At 53.2% G+C, this 11,996-nt stretch overlaps 1 protein-coding gene across 1 annotated transcript in view; it reads left to right on the top strand.

Annotated features, from left to right (window-relative positions):
- The first annotated feature begins 9,955 nt into the window (after window positions 1-9,955).
- The window catches only part of LOC138349616 (beta-1,3-glucan-binding protein-like), a 44,656-nt gene continuing 42,615 nt past the window's right edge, over window positions 9,956-11,996 (top strand). Inside the window, exon 1 of the mRNA XM_069307710.1 lies at window positions 9,956-10,010. Within this exon, the coding sequence (XP_069163811.1) occupies window positions 9,962-10,010 (49 nt within the window). The 5' untranslated portion in view covers window positions 9,956-9,961. The remainder of the gene's footprint in view (window positions 10,011-11,996) is intronic.

Here is an 11,996-nt window from a genome sequence, read left to right as displayed (position 1 = left end):
GTGGTTCTAGGCTACTGTACTGTTGTGTGGTGCCAGGCTACTGTACTGCTGTGTGGTGCCAGGCTACTGTACTGTTGTGTGGTGCCAGGCTACTGTACTGTTGTGTGGTGCCAGGCTACTGTACTGTTGTGTGGTGCCAGGCTACTGTACTGCTGTGTGGTGCCAGGCTACTGTACTGTTGTGTGGTGCCAGGCTACTGTACTGTTGTGTGGTGCCAGGCTACTGTACTGCTGTGTGGTGCCAGGCTACTGTACTGTTGTGTGGTTCCAGGCTAGTGTACTGTTGTGTGGTGCCAGGCTAGTGTACTGTTGTGTGGTGCCAGGCTACTGTACTGTTGTGTGGTGCCAGGCTACTGTACTGTTGTGTAGTGCCAGGCTAGTGTACTGTTGTGTGGTTCCAGGCTAATGTACTACTGTGTGGTGCCAGGTTACTGTACTGTTGTGTGGTGCCAGGCTACTGTACTGTTGTGTAGTGCCAGGCTAGTGTACTGTTGTGTGGTGCCAGGCTACTGTACTGTTGTGTAGTGCCAGGCTACTGTACTGTTGTGTGGTTCCAGGCTACTGAACTGTTGTGTGGTGCCAGGCTACTGTACTGCTGTGTGGTGCCAGGTTACTGTACTGTTGTGTGGTTCCAGGCTACTGTACTGTTGTGTGGTGCCAGGCTACTGTGCTGCTGTATGGTGCCAGGTTACTGTACTGCTGTGTGGTTCCAGGCTACTGTGCTGCTGTGTGGTGCCAGGTTACTGTACTGCTGTGTGGTTCCAGGCTACTGTACTGCTGTGTGGTTCCAGGCTACTGTGCTGCTGTGTGGTGCCAAGTTACTGTACTGCTGTGTGGTTCCAGGCTACTGTGCTGCTGTGTGTTGCCAGGTTACTGTACTGCTGTGTGGTTCCAGGCTACTGTACTGCTGTGTGGTTCCAGGCTACTGTGCTGCTGTGTGGTGCCAGGCTACTGTGCTGCTGTGTGGTGCCAGGCTACTGTACTGCTGTGTGGTTCCAGGCTACTGAACTGTTGTGTGGTGCCAGGCTACTGTACTGCTGTTTGGTTCCAGGCTACTGTGCTGCTGTGTGGTGCCAGGTTACTGTACTGCTGTGTGGTTCCAGGCTACTGTGCTGCTGTGTGGTGCCAGGTTACTGTACTGCTGTGTGGTTCCAGGCTACTGTACTGCTGTGTGGTTCCAGGCTACTGTGCTGCTGTGTGGTGCCAGGCTACTGTGCTGCTGTGTGGTGCCAGGCTACTGTACTGTTGTGTGGTGCCAGGCTACTGTACTGCTGTGTGGTGCCAGGTTACTGTACTGCTGTGTGGTGCCAGGCTACTGTACTGCTGTGTGGTTCCAGGCTACTGTGCTGCTGTGTGGTGCCAGGTTACTGTACTGCTGTGTGGTTCCAGGCTACTGTACTGCTGTGTGGTTCCAGGCTACTGTGCTGCTGTGTGGTGCCAGGCTACTGTGCTGCTGTGTGGTGCCAGGCTACTGTACTGCTGTGTGGTTCCAGGCTACTGAACTGTTGTGTGGTGCCAGGCTACTGTACTGCTGTTTGGTTCCAGGCTACTGTGCTGCTGTGTGGTACCAGGTTACTGTACTGCTGTGTGGTTCCAGGCTACTGTGCTGCTGTGTGGTGCCAGGTTACTGTACTGCTGTGTGGTTCCAGGCTACTGTACTGCTGTGTGGTTCCAGGCTACTGTGCTGCTGTGTGAAGCCAGGCTACTGAACTGTTGTGTGGTGCCAGGCTACTTAACTGCTGTGTGGTGCCAGGCTACTTAACTGCTGTGTGGTGCCAGGCTACTTAACTGCTGTGTGGTGCTAGGCTACTGTACTGCTGTGTGGTTCCAGGCTATTGTACTGTTGTGTGGTGCCAGGCTACTGTACGGTTGTGTGGTGTCAGGCTACAGTACTGTTGTGTGGTGCCAGGCTTCTGTACTGCTGTGTGGTGCCAGGCTACTGTACTGCTGTGTGGTGCCAGGCTACAGTACTGTTATGAGGTGCCAGGCTACTGTACTGTTGAGTGGTGCAAGGCTACTGTTGTGTGATGCCAGGCTACTGTACTGTTGAGAGAGACAGGCTACTGTACTGTTGTGTGGTGCCAGGCTGCTGTACTGTTGTGTGGGTACAGGCTACTGTACTGTTGAGGGTGCTAGGCTACTGTACTGTTCTTTGGTGCCAGGCTACTGTACTGTTGTGTGGTGCCAGGCTACTGTACTGCTGTGTGGTGCCAGGCTACTGTACTGTTGAGGGTGCTAGGCTACTGTACTGTTCTTTGGTGCCAGGCTACAGTACTGTTGTGTGGTGCCAGGCTACTGTACTGCTGTGTGGTGCCAGGCTACAGTACTGTTGTGTGGTGCCAGGCTACTGTACTGCTGTGTGGTGCCAGGCTACTGTACTGTTATGAGGTGCCTGGCTACTGTACTGTTGAGTGGTGCAAGGCTACTGTTGTGTGATGCCAGGCTACTGTACTGTTGAGAGAGACAGGCTACTGTACTGCTGTGTGGTGCCAGGCTACTGTACTGTTGAGGGTGCTAGGCTACTGTACTGTTGTGTGGTGCCAAGCTACTGTACTCTTGTGTGGTGCCAGGCTACTGTACTGTTGTGTGGTGCCAGGCTACTGAACTGTTGTATGGGTCCAGGCTACTGTACTGTTGTGTGGTGCCAGGCTACTGAACTGTTGTATGGGTCAAAGCTACTGTACCGTTGTGTGGTGCCAGTCTAGTGTACTGCGGTCTGGTATCAGACAACTGTACTGTTTGATGCCAGGCTACTCTGCTGCTCTGTGGTGCCAGGCTATTGTACTGTTGTGTTGTGCCAGGCTACTGAACTGTTGAGGATGCCAGGCTACTGTACTGCTGTATGGTGCCATGCTACTGTGCTGCTGTGTGGTGCCAGGTTGCTGTACTGTTGAGGATGCCAGGCTACTGTTCTGCTGTGTGGTGCCAGGCTAGTGTACTGCTGTGTGGTGCCAGGTTACTGTACCGCTGTGTGAATCCAGGCTACTGTACTGCTGTGTGGTGCCAGGCTACTGAACTGTTGTGTGGTGCCAGGTTACTGTACTGTTGTGTGGTGCCAGGTTACTGTACTGTTGTGTGGGGACAGGCTACTGAACTGTTGTGTGGTGCCAGGCTACTGTACTGTTGTGTGGTGCCAGGCTACTGTACTGTTGTGTGGTGCCAGGCTACTGTACCTTTGTGTGGTGCCAGGCTACTGTACTGTTGTGTGGTGCCAGGCTACTGTACTGTTGTGTGGTGCCAGGCTACTGTACTGTTGTGTGGTGCCAGGCTACTGTACTGTTGTGTGGTGCCAGGCTACTGTACTGTTGTGAGGTGCCAGGCTACTGAACTGTTGTGTGGTGCCAGGCAACTGAACTGTTGTGTGGTGCCAGGCTACTGTACTGTTGTGTGGTGCCAGGCTACTGTACTGTTGTGTGGTGCCAGGCTACTGTCCTGTTGTGTGGTGCCAGGCTACTGTCCTGCTGTGTGGTGCCAGGCTACTGTCCTGTTTTGTGGTGCCAGGTTACTGAACTGTTGTGTGGTGCCAGGGTACTGTACTGCTCTGTGGTGCAAGACTACTGTACTGCTGTGTGGTGCCAGGCTACTGTACTGCTGTGTGGTGCCAGGCTACTGTACTGTTATGAGGTGCCAGGCTACTGTACTGTTGAGTGGTGCAAGGCTACTGTTGTGTGATGCCAGGCTACTGTACTGTTGAGAGAGACAGGCTACTGTACTGCTGTGTGGTGCCAGGCTACTGTACTGTTGAGGGTGCTAGGCTACTGTACTGTTCTTTGGTGCCAGGCTACTGTACTGTTGTGTGGTGCCAGGCTACTGTACTGCTGTGTGGTGCCAGGCTACTGTACTGTTGAGGGTGCTAGGCTACTGTACTGTTCTTTGGTGCCAGGTTACAGTACTGTTGTGTTGTGCCAGGCTACTGTACTGCTGTGTGGTGCCAGGCTACAGTACTGTTGTGTGCTGCCAGGCTACTGTACTGCTGTGTGGTGCCAGGCTACTGTACTGTTATGAGGTGCCAGGCTACTGTACTGTTGAGTGGTGCAAGGCTACTGTTGTGTGATGCCAGGCTACTATACTGTTGAGAGAGACAGGCTACTGTACTGCTGTGTGGTGCCAGGCTACTGTACTGTTGAGGGTGCTAGGCTACTGTACTGTTGTGTGGTGCCAAGCTACTGTACTCTTGTGTGGTGCCAGGCTACTGTACTGTTGTGTGGTGCCAGGCTACTGAACTGTTGTATGGGTCCAGGCTACTGTACTGTTGTGTGGTGCCAGGCTACTGAACTGTTGTATGGGTCCAGGCTACTGTACCGTTGTGTGGTGCCAGGCTAGTGTACTGCGGTCTGGTATCAGACAACTGTACTGTTTGATACCAGGCTACTCTGCTGCTCTGTGGTGCAAGGCTATTGTACTGTTGTGTTGTGCCAGGCTACTGAACTGTTGAGGATGCCAGGCTACTGTACTGCTGTGTGGTGCCATGCTACTGTGCTGCTGTGTGGTGCCAGGTTGCTGTACTGTTGAGGATGCCAGGCTACTGTTCTGCTGTGTGGTGCCAGGCTAGTGTACTGCTGTGTGGTGCCAGGTTACTGTACCGCTGTGTGAATCCAGGCTACTGTACTGCTGTGTGGTGCCAGGCTACTGAACTGTTGTGTGGTGCCAGGTTACTGTACTGTTGTGTGGTGCCAGGTTACTGTACTGTTGTGTGGGGACAGGCTACTGAACTGTTGTGTGGTGCCAGGCTACTGTACTGTTGTGTGGTGCCAGGCTACTGTACTGTTGTGTGGTGCCAGGCTACTGTACTGTTGTGTGGTGCCAGGCTACTGTACTGTTGTGTGGTGCCAGGCTACTGTACTGTTGTGTGGTGCCAGGCTACTGTACTGTTGTGTGGTGCCAGGCTACTGTACTGTTGTGTGGTGCCAGGCTACTGTACTGTTGTGAGGTGCCAGGCTACTGAACTGTTGTGTGGTGCCAGGCAACTGAACTGTTGTGTGGTGCCAGGCTACTGTACTGTTGTGTGGTGCCAGGCTACTGTACTGTTGTGTGGTGCCAGGCTACTGTCCTGTTGTGTGGTGCCAGGCTACTGTCCTGCTGTGTGGTGCCAGGCTACTGTCCTGTTTTGTGGTGCCAGGCTACTGAACTGTTGTGTGGTGCCAGGGTACTGTACTGCTCTGTGGTGCAAGACTACTGTACTGCTGTGTGGTGCCAGGCTACTGTACTGCTGTGTGGTGCCAGGCTACTGTACTGTTGTGTGGTGCCAGGCTACTGTACTGCTGTGTGGTGCCAGGCTACTGTACTGTTGTGTGGTGCCAGGCTACTGAACTGTTGTGTGGTGCCAGGCTACTGTACTGTTGTGTGGTGCCAGGCTACTGTACTGTTGTGTGGTGCCAGGCTACTGTACTGTTGTGTGGTGCCAGGCTACTGTACTGCTGTGTGGTGCCAGGCTACTGTACTGTTGTGTGGTGCCAGGCTACTGTACTGCTGCGTGGTGCCAGGCTACTGTACTGCTGTGTGGTGCCAGGCTACTGTACTGTTGCGTGGTGCCAGGCTACTGTACTGTTGTGTGGTGCCAGGCTACTGTACTGCTGCGTGGTGCCAGGCTACTGTACTGCTGTGTGGTGCCAGGCTACTGTACTGCTGCGTGGTGCCAGGCTACTGTACTGTTGCGTGGTGCCAGGCTACTGTACTGTTGTGTGGTGCCAGGCTGCTGTACTGTTGTGTGGGTAGAGGCTACTGTACTGTTGTGTGGTGCCAAGCTGCTGTACTGTTGTGTGGGTACAGGCTACTGTACTGTTGTGTGGTGCCAAGCTACTGTACTGTTGTGTGGGTACAGGCTACTGTACTGTTGTGTGGTGCCAGGCTACTGTACTGCTGCGTGGTGCCAGGCTACTGTACTGCTGTGTGGTGCCAGGCTACTGTACTGTTGCGTGGTGCCAGGCTACTGTACTGTTGTGTGGTGCCAGGCTACTGTACTGCTGCGTGGTGCCAGGCTACTGTACTGCTGTGTGGTGCCAGGCTACTGTACTGCTGCGTGGTGCCAGGCTACTGTACTGTTGCGTGGTGCCAGGCTACTGTACTGTTGTGTGGTGCCAGGCTGCTGTACTGTTGTGTGGGTAGAGGCTACTGTACTGTTGTGTGGTGCCAAGCTGCTGTACTGTTGTGTGGGTACAGGCTACTGTACTGTTGTGTGGTGCCAAGCTACTGTACTGTTGTGTGGGTACAGGCTACTGTACTGTTGTGTGGTGCCAGGCTACTGTACTGTTGTGTGGTGCCAGGCTGCTGTACTGTTGTGTGGGTACAGGCTACTGTACTGTTGTATGGTGCCAGGCTACTGTACTGTTGTGTGGTGCCAGGCTGCTGTACTGTTGTGTGGGTACAGGCTACTGTACTGTTGTGTGGTGCCAGGCTGCTGTACTGTTGTGTGGGTACAGGCTACTGTACTGTTGTGTGGGGCCAGGCTACTGTAATGTTGTGTGGTGCCAGGCTACTGTAATGTTGTGTGGTGCCAGGCTACTGTACCGCTGTGTGGATCCAGGCTACTGTACTGTTGTGTGGTGCCAGGCTATTGTACTGCTGTGTGGTGCCAGGCTACTGTCCTGTTGTGTGGTGCCAGGCTACTGTCCAGCTGTGTGGTGCCAGGCTACTGTCCTGTTTTGTGGTGCCAGGCTACTGAACTGTTGTGTGGTGCCAGGCAACTGAACTGTTGTGTGGTGCCAGGCTACTGTACTGTTGTGTGGTGCCAGGCTACTGTACTGTTGTGTGGTGCCAGGCTACTGTCCTGTTGTGTGGTGCCAGGCTACTGTCCTGCTGTGTGGTGCCAGGCTACTGTCCTGTTTTGTGGTGCCAGGCTACTGAACTGTTGTGTGGTGCCAGGGTACTGTACTGCTCTGTGGTGCAAGACTACTGTACTGCTGTGTGGTGCCAGGCTACTGTACTGCTGTGTGGTGCCAGGCTACTGTACTGTTATGAGGTGCCAGGCTACTGTACTGTTGAGTGGTGCAAGGCTACTGTTGTGTGATGCCAGGCTACTGTACTGTTGAGAGAGACAGGCTACTGTACTGCTGTGTGGTGCCAGGCTACTGTACTGTTGAGGGTGCTAGGCTACTGTACTGTTCTTTGGTGCCAGGCTACTGTACTGTTGTGTGGTGCCAGGCTACTGTACTGCTGTGTGGTGCCAGGCTACTGTACTGTTGAGGGTGCTAGGCTACTGTACTGTTCTTTGGTGCCAGGCTACAGTACTGTTGTGTGGTGCCAGGCTACTGTACTGCTGTGTGGTGCCAGGCTACAGTACTGTTGTGTGCTGCCAGGCTACTGTACTGCTGTGTGGTGCCAGGCTACTGTACTGTTATGAGGTGCCAGGCTACTGTACTGTTGAGTGGTGCAAGGCTACTGTTGTGTGATGCCAGGCTACTATACTGTTGAGAGAGACAGGCTACTGTACTGCTGTGTGGTGCCAGGCTACTGTACTGTTGAGGGTGCTAGGCTACTGTACTGTTGTGTGGTGCCAAGCTACTGTACTCTTGTGTGGTGCCAGGCTACTGTACTGTTGTGTGGTGCCAGGCTACTGAACTGTTGTATGGGTCCAGGCTACTGTACTGTTGTGTGGTGCCAGGCTACTGAACTGTTGTATGGGTCCAGGCTACTGTACCGTTGTGTGGTGCCAGGCTAGTGTACTGCGGTCTGGTATCAGACAACTGTACTGTTTGATGCCAGGCTACTCTGCTGCTCTGTGGTGCCAGGCTATTGTACTGTTGTGTTGTGCCAGGCTACTGAACTGTTGAGGATGCCAGGCTACTGTACTGCTGTGTGGTGCCATGCTACTGTGCTGCTGTGTGGTGCCAGGTTGCTGTACTGTTGAGGATGCCAGGCTACTGTTCTGCTGTGTGGTGCCAGGCTAGTGTACTGCTGTGTGGTGCCAGGTTACTGTACCGCTGTGTGAATCCAGGCTACTGTACTGCTGTGTGGTGCCAGGCTACTGAACTGTTGTGTGGTGCCAGGTTACTGTACTGTTGTGTGGTGCCAGGTTACTGTACTGTTGTGTGGGGACAGGCTACTGAACTGTTGTGTGGTGCCAGGCTACTGTACTGTTGTGTGGTGCCAGGCTACTGTACTGTTGTGTGGTGCCAGGCTACTGTACTGTTGTGTGGTGCCAGGCTACTGTACTGTTGTGTGGTGCCAGGCTACTGTACTGTTGTGTGGTGCCAGGCTACTGTACTGTTGTGTGGTGCCAGGCTACTGTACTGTTGTGTGGTGCCAGGCTACTGTACTGTTGTGAGGTGCCAGGCTACTGAACTGTTGTGTGGTGCCAGGCAACTGAACTGTTGTGTGGTGCCAGACTACTGTACTGTTGTGTGGTGCCAGGCTACTGTACTGTTGTGTGGTGCCAGGCTACTGTCCTGTTGTGTGGTGCCAGGCTACTGTCCTGCTGTGTGGTGCCAGGCTACTGTCCTGTTTTGTGGTGCCAGGCTACTGAACTGTTGTGTGGTGCCAGGGTACTGTACTGCTCTGTGGTGCAAGACTACTGTACTGCTGTGTGGTGCCAGGCTACTGTACTGCTGTGTGGTGCCAGGCTACTGTACTGTTGTGTGGTGCCAGGCTACTGTACTGCTGTGTGGTGCCAGGCTATTGTACTGTTGTGTGGTGCCAGGCTACTGAACTGTTGTGTGGTGCCAGGCTACTGTACTGTTGTGTGGTGCCAGGCTACTGTACTGTTGTGTGGTGCCAGGCTACTGTACTGTTGTGTGGTGCCAGGCTACTGTACTGCTGTGTGGTGCCAGGCTACTGTACTGTTGTGTGGTGCCAGGCTACTGTACTGCTGCGTGGTGCCAGGCTACTGTACTGCTGTGTGGTGCCAGGCTACTGTACTGTTGCGTGGTGCCAGGTTACTGTACTGTTGTGTGGTGCCAGGCTACTGTACTGCTGCGTGGTGCCAGGCTACTGTACTGCTGTGTGGTGCCAGGCTACTGTACTGCTGCGTGGTGCCAGGCTACTGTACTGTTGCGTGGTGCCAGGCTACTGTACTGTTGTGTGGTGCCAGGCTGCTGTACTGTTGTGTGGGTACAGGCTACTGTACTATTGTGTGGTGCCAAGCTGCTGTACTGTTGTGTGGGTACAGGCTACTGTACTGTTGTGTGGTGCCAGGCTACTGTACTGTTGTGTGGGTACAGGCTACTGTACTGTTGTGTGGTGCCAGGCTACTGTACTGTTGTGTGGTGCCAGGCTGCTGTACTGTTGTGTGGGTACAGGCTACTGTACTGTTGTATGGTGCCAGGCTACTGTACTGTTGTGTGGGTACAGGCTACTGTACTGTTGTGTGGTGCCAGGCTACTGTACTGTTGTGTGGTGCCAGGCTGCTGTACTGTTGTGTGGGTACAGGCTACTGTACTGTTGTATGGTGCCAGGCTACTGTACTGTTGTGTGGTGCCAGGCTGCTGTACTGTTGTGTGGGTACAGGCTACTGTACTGTTGTGTGGTGCCAGGCTGCTGTACTGTTGTGTGGTGCCAGGCTACTGTACTGTTGTGTGTGGTGCCAGGCTACTGTACTGTTGTGTGGGGCCAGGCTACTGTAATGTTGTGTGGTGCCAGGCTACTGTAATGTTGTGTGGTGCCAGGCTACTGTACCGCTGTGTGGATCCAGGCTACTGTACTGTTGTGTGGTGCCAGGCTACTGTACTGCTGTGTGGTGCCAGGCTACTGTACTGCTGTGTGGTGCCAGGCTACTATACTATTGTGTGGTGCCAGGCAACAGTACTCTTGTGTGGTGCCAGGCAACAGTACTGTTGTGTGGTGCCAGACGACTGTACTGCTGTGTGGTGTCTCTATTTCCCTGCAGTTTTTCATTATTAACCCAAAAGTCAGTACTTATGTTTCCACTCCTTAAAGATAATGCAGGGCAATGTTATCAATGTTATCTTCTCCATCTCTTTATATCCCAACATTTTTTTACATCTCCTTTTCTCCCCTTTCAGACGAGGATGAGGGCGCTGTACTTCCTGTTGGTGGTCTGTGGAGCCCTGGCTGCCGGTACGACCATCTTGTAAACTTCTCAGTATCAGTCTTCCATCATCGTCTCCACAGTTGATCTCCCAGGCAGTTATTGCTAGGCGCTGGTGGCGACTCGTCACACTCCTCACACACTGCTAACTCCTGTCCATACTCGTCACCTGACTCACGGACACACCATATTCACACGCCACACACCCATGGATTAACTCACGGCCACACCTATCCTCTCACCCTCTGCCACTATATCCACACTCATCCTTTCACCCACTGCCACTATATCCACACCCATCCCCTCACCCACCTGCCAATATATCCACACTCATCCTCTCACCCACTGGGTGAGGGGATACTGGAGAGTTTAGAGGGGGTGGGGGAGAAAGGAGGACTTGGGGGTGGGGGGAGAATGGAGGGCTTCGAGGTGGGGGAGAAGGGAGGGCATGGGGGATTAGGGAGGGCTTGGGAGGGAAGAAGGGAGATCCTGGGGAGGGGGAGGGTGCCCATTGTGGGTACTCTCCCACCACCGTGTGAGAGCTGTAGTGAGTATTAACCTTCAATTGTGAGAGGTATTATAATCTCGTCTTGCACTGTTCAACTTCCAATTAAAGGAGTATACTTTATCAATAACTTCATATTGAGAATGTCTCGCCGCACGGTAGTTAGAGATACCTGGTTGATACCTGGTTGATGGGGTTCTGGGAGTTCTTCTACTCCCCAAGCCCGGCCCGAGGCCAGGCTCGACTTGTGAGAGTTTGGTCCACCAGGCTGTTGCTTGGAGCGGCCCGCAGGCCCACATACCCACCACAGCCCGGTTGGTCCGGCACTCCTTGGAGGAACTAAATCTAGTTTCCTCTTGAAAATGTCCACGGTTGTTCCGGCAATATTTCTTATGCTTGCTGGGAGGACGTTGAACATCGTCATCGTTAATAATCAACATGGTAAGCAAATAATTATCAATAGAATGCACCAAACCGGGAAGGCTATGTAGCACCATCAAATGTGTGGGATAATCAGATGGCGCTATAAATATCACCAAGGATGCCAATACGAGAACAGAAACGCATAAGGCGAACGATATCAAAAGTATCCGAGTCGCCAAGAATTCTATCGAGGGACAAGCGACCATGGGGGACGTTCGGAAAACAAGACACACGCTCGTCCTGGAAGTCAGGACATTCAACAAGGATATGCATGACAGTAAGAGGGACAATGCAATTTGGACAATAAGGAGCAGGGTGGCGCTCCATTAAGTGACCGTGAGTTAAACGGGTATGGCCAATACGTAACCTAGTCAGAGCCGTTTCCCACCTCCGGTTACGGTAGTAGGAGGAAGGCCATTGCGACACACGACTCTTAAGAGTACGCAGTTTGTTACCAATAACAGAAGACCAACAACGCTGCCAGCGGGCAAGGATGGAGGCATGAATAACTGGGTAAAAATCGGAATAAGGAATACTTTTACAGGAGGTGGGACAAGTGCGGCAAGTGCAAGTTCCTTAGCGGCAGCATCCACACGCTCATTTAAAGAGACACCAAGATGGCTGGGAACCCAGCAAAACTCAACCGACTTAAATTTACTAGAGATAAGAAACAGCCAATGTTGGATCTCGATGACCACCGGGTGGACCAGATTAAAGGACCCTAAAGCCATGAGGGCACTACGAGAGTCAACTACTGCCACGAAGGAGGATTGCCCCCGGGAAAGCAGGAGACGAAGAGCATAGAGAATAGCATAAAGTTCTGCTGTGAAGATGCTAGCCTCCGGAGGAAGGCGACACATATAAGTGTGGTCAGGAAAAACAACAGAGTAGCCCACACCGTCAGCAGACTTAGACCCATCGGTGAAGATGGGAACGGAGTGGGAGTGAGAAGAAAAGTGCTCAAGGAAGAGGCGTTTCAGAACCGTAGGAGCGGTAAAAGCTTTAGTGATGCGGGTCAGAGAAGTACAAAACTTGGGAAGGGGGACCCTCCACGGGGGCAAGGATGGAACAATACGAGGAGAAACAT

Source organism: Procambarus clarkii, chromosome 60, assembly GCF_040958095.1.
Source record: "Procambarus clarkii isolate CNS0578487 chromosome 60, FALCON_Pclarkii_2.0, whole genome shotgun sequence".
NCBI classification, from domain to species: Eukaryota; Metazoa; Arthropoda; class Malacostraca; order Decapoda; family Cambaridae; genus Procambarus; species Procambarus clarkii.
Note: the sequence above shows the minus strand (reverse complement) of the source record. Positions and strands in the feature narration are given on the sequence as shown.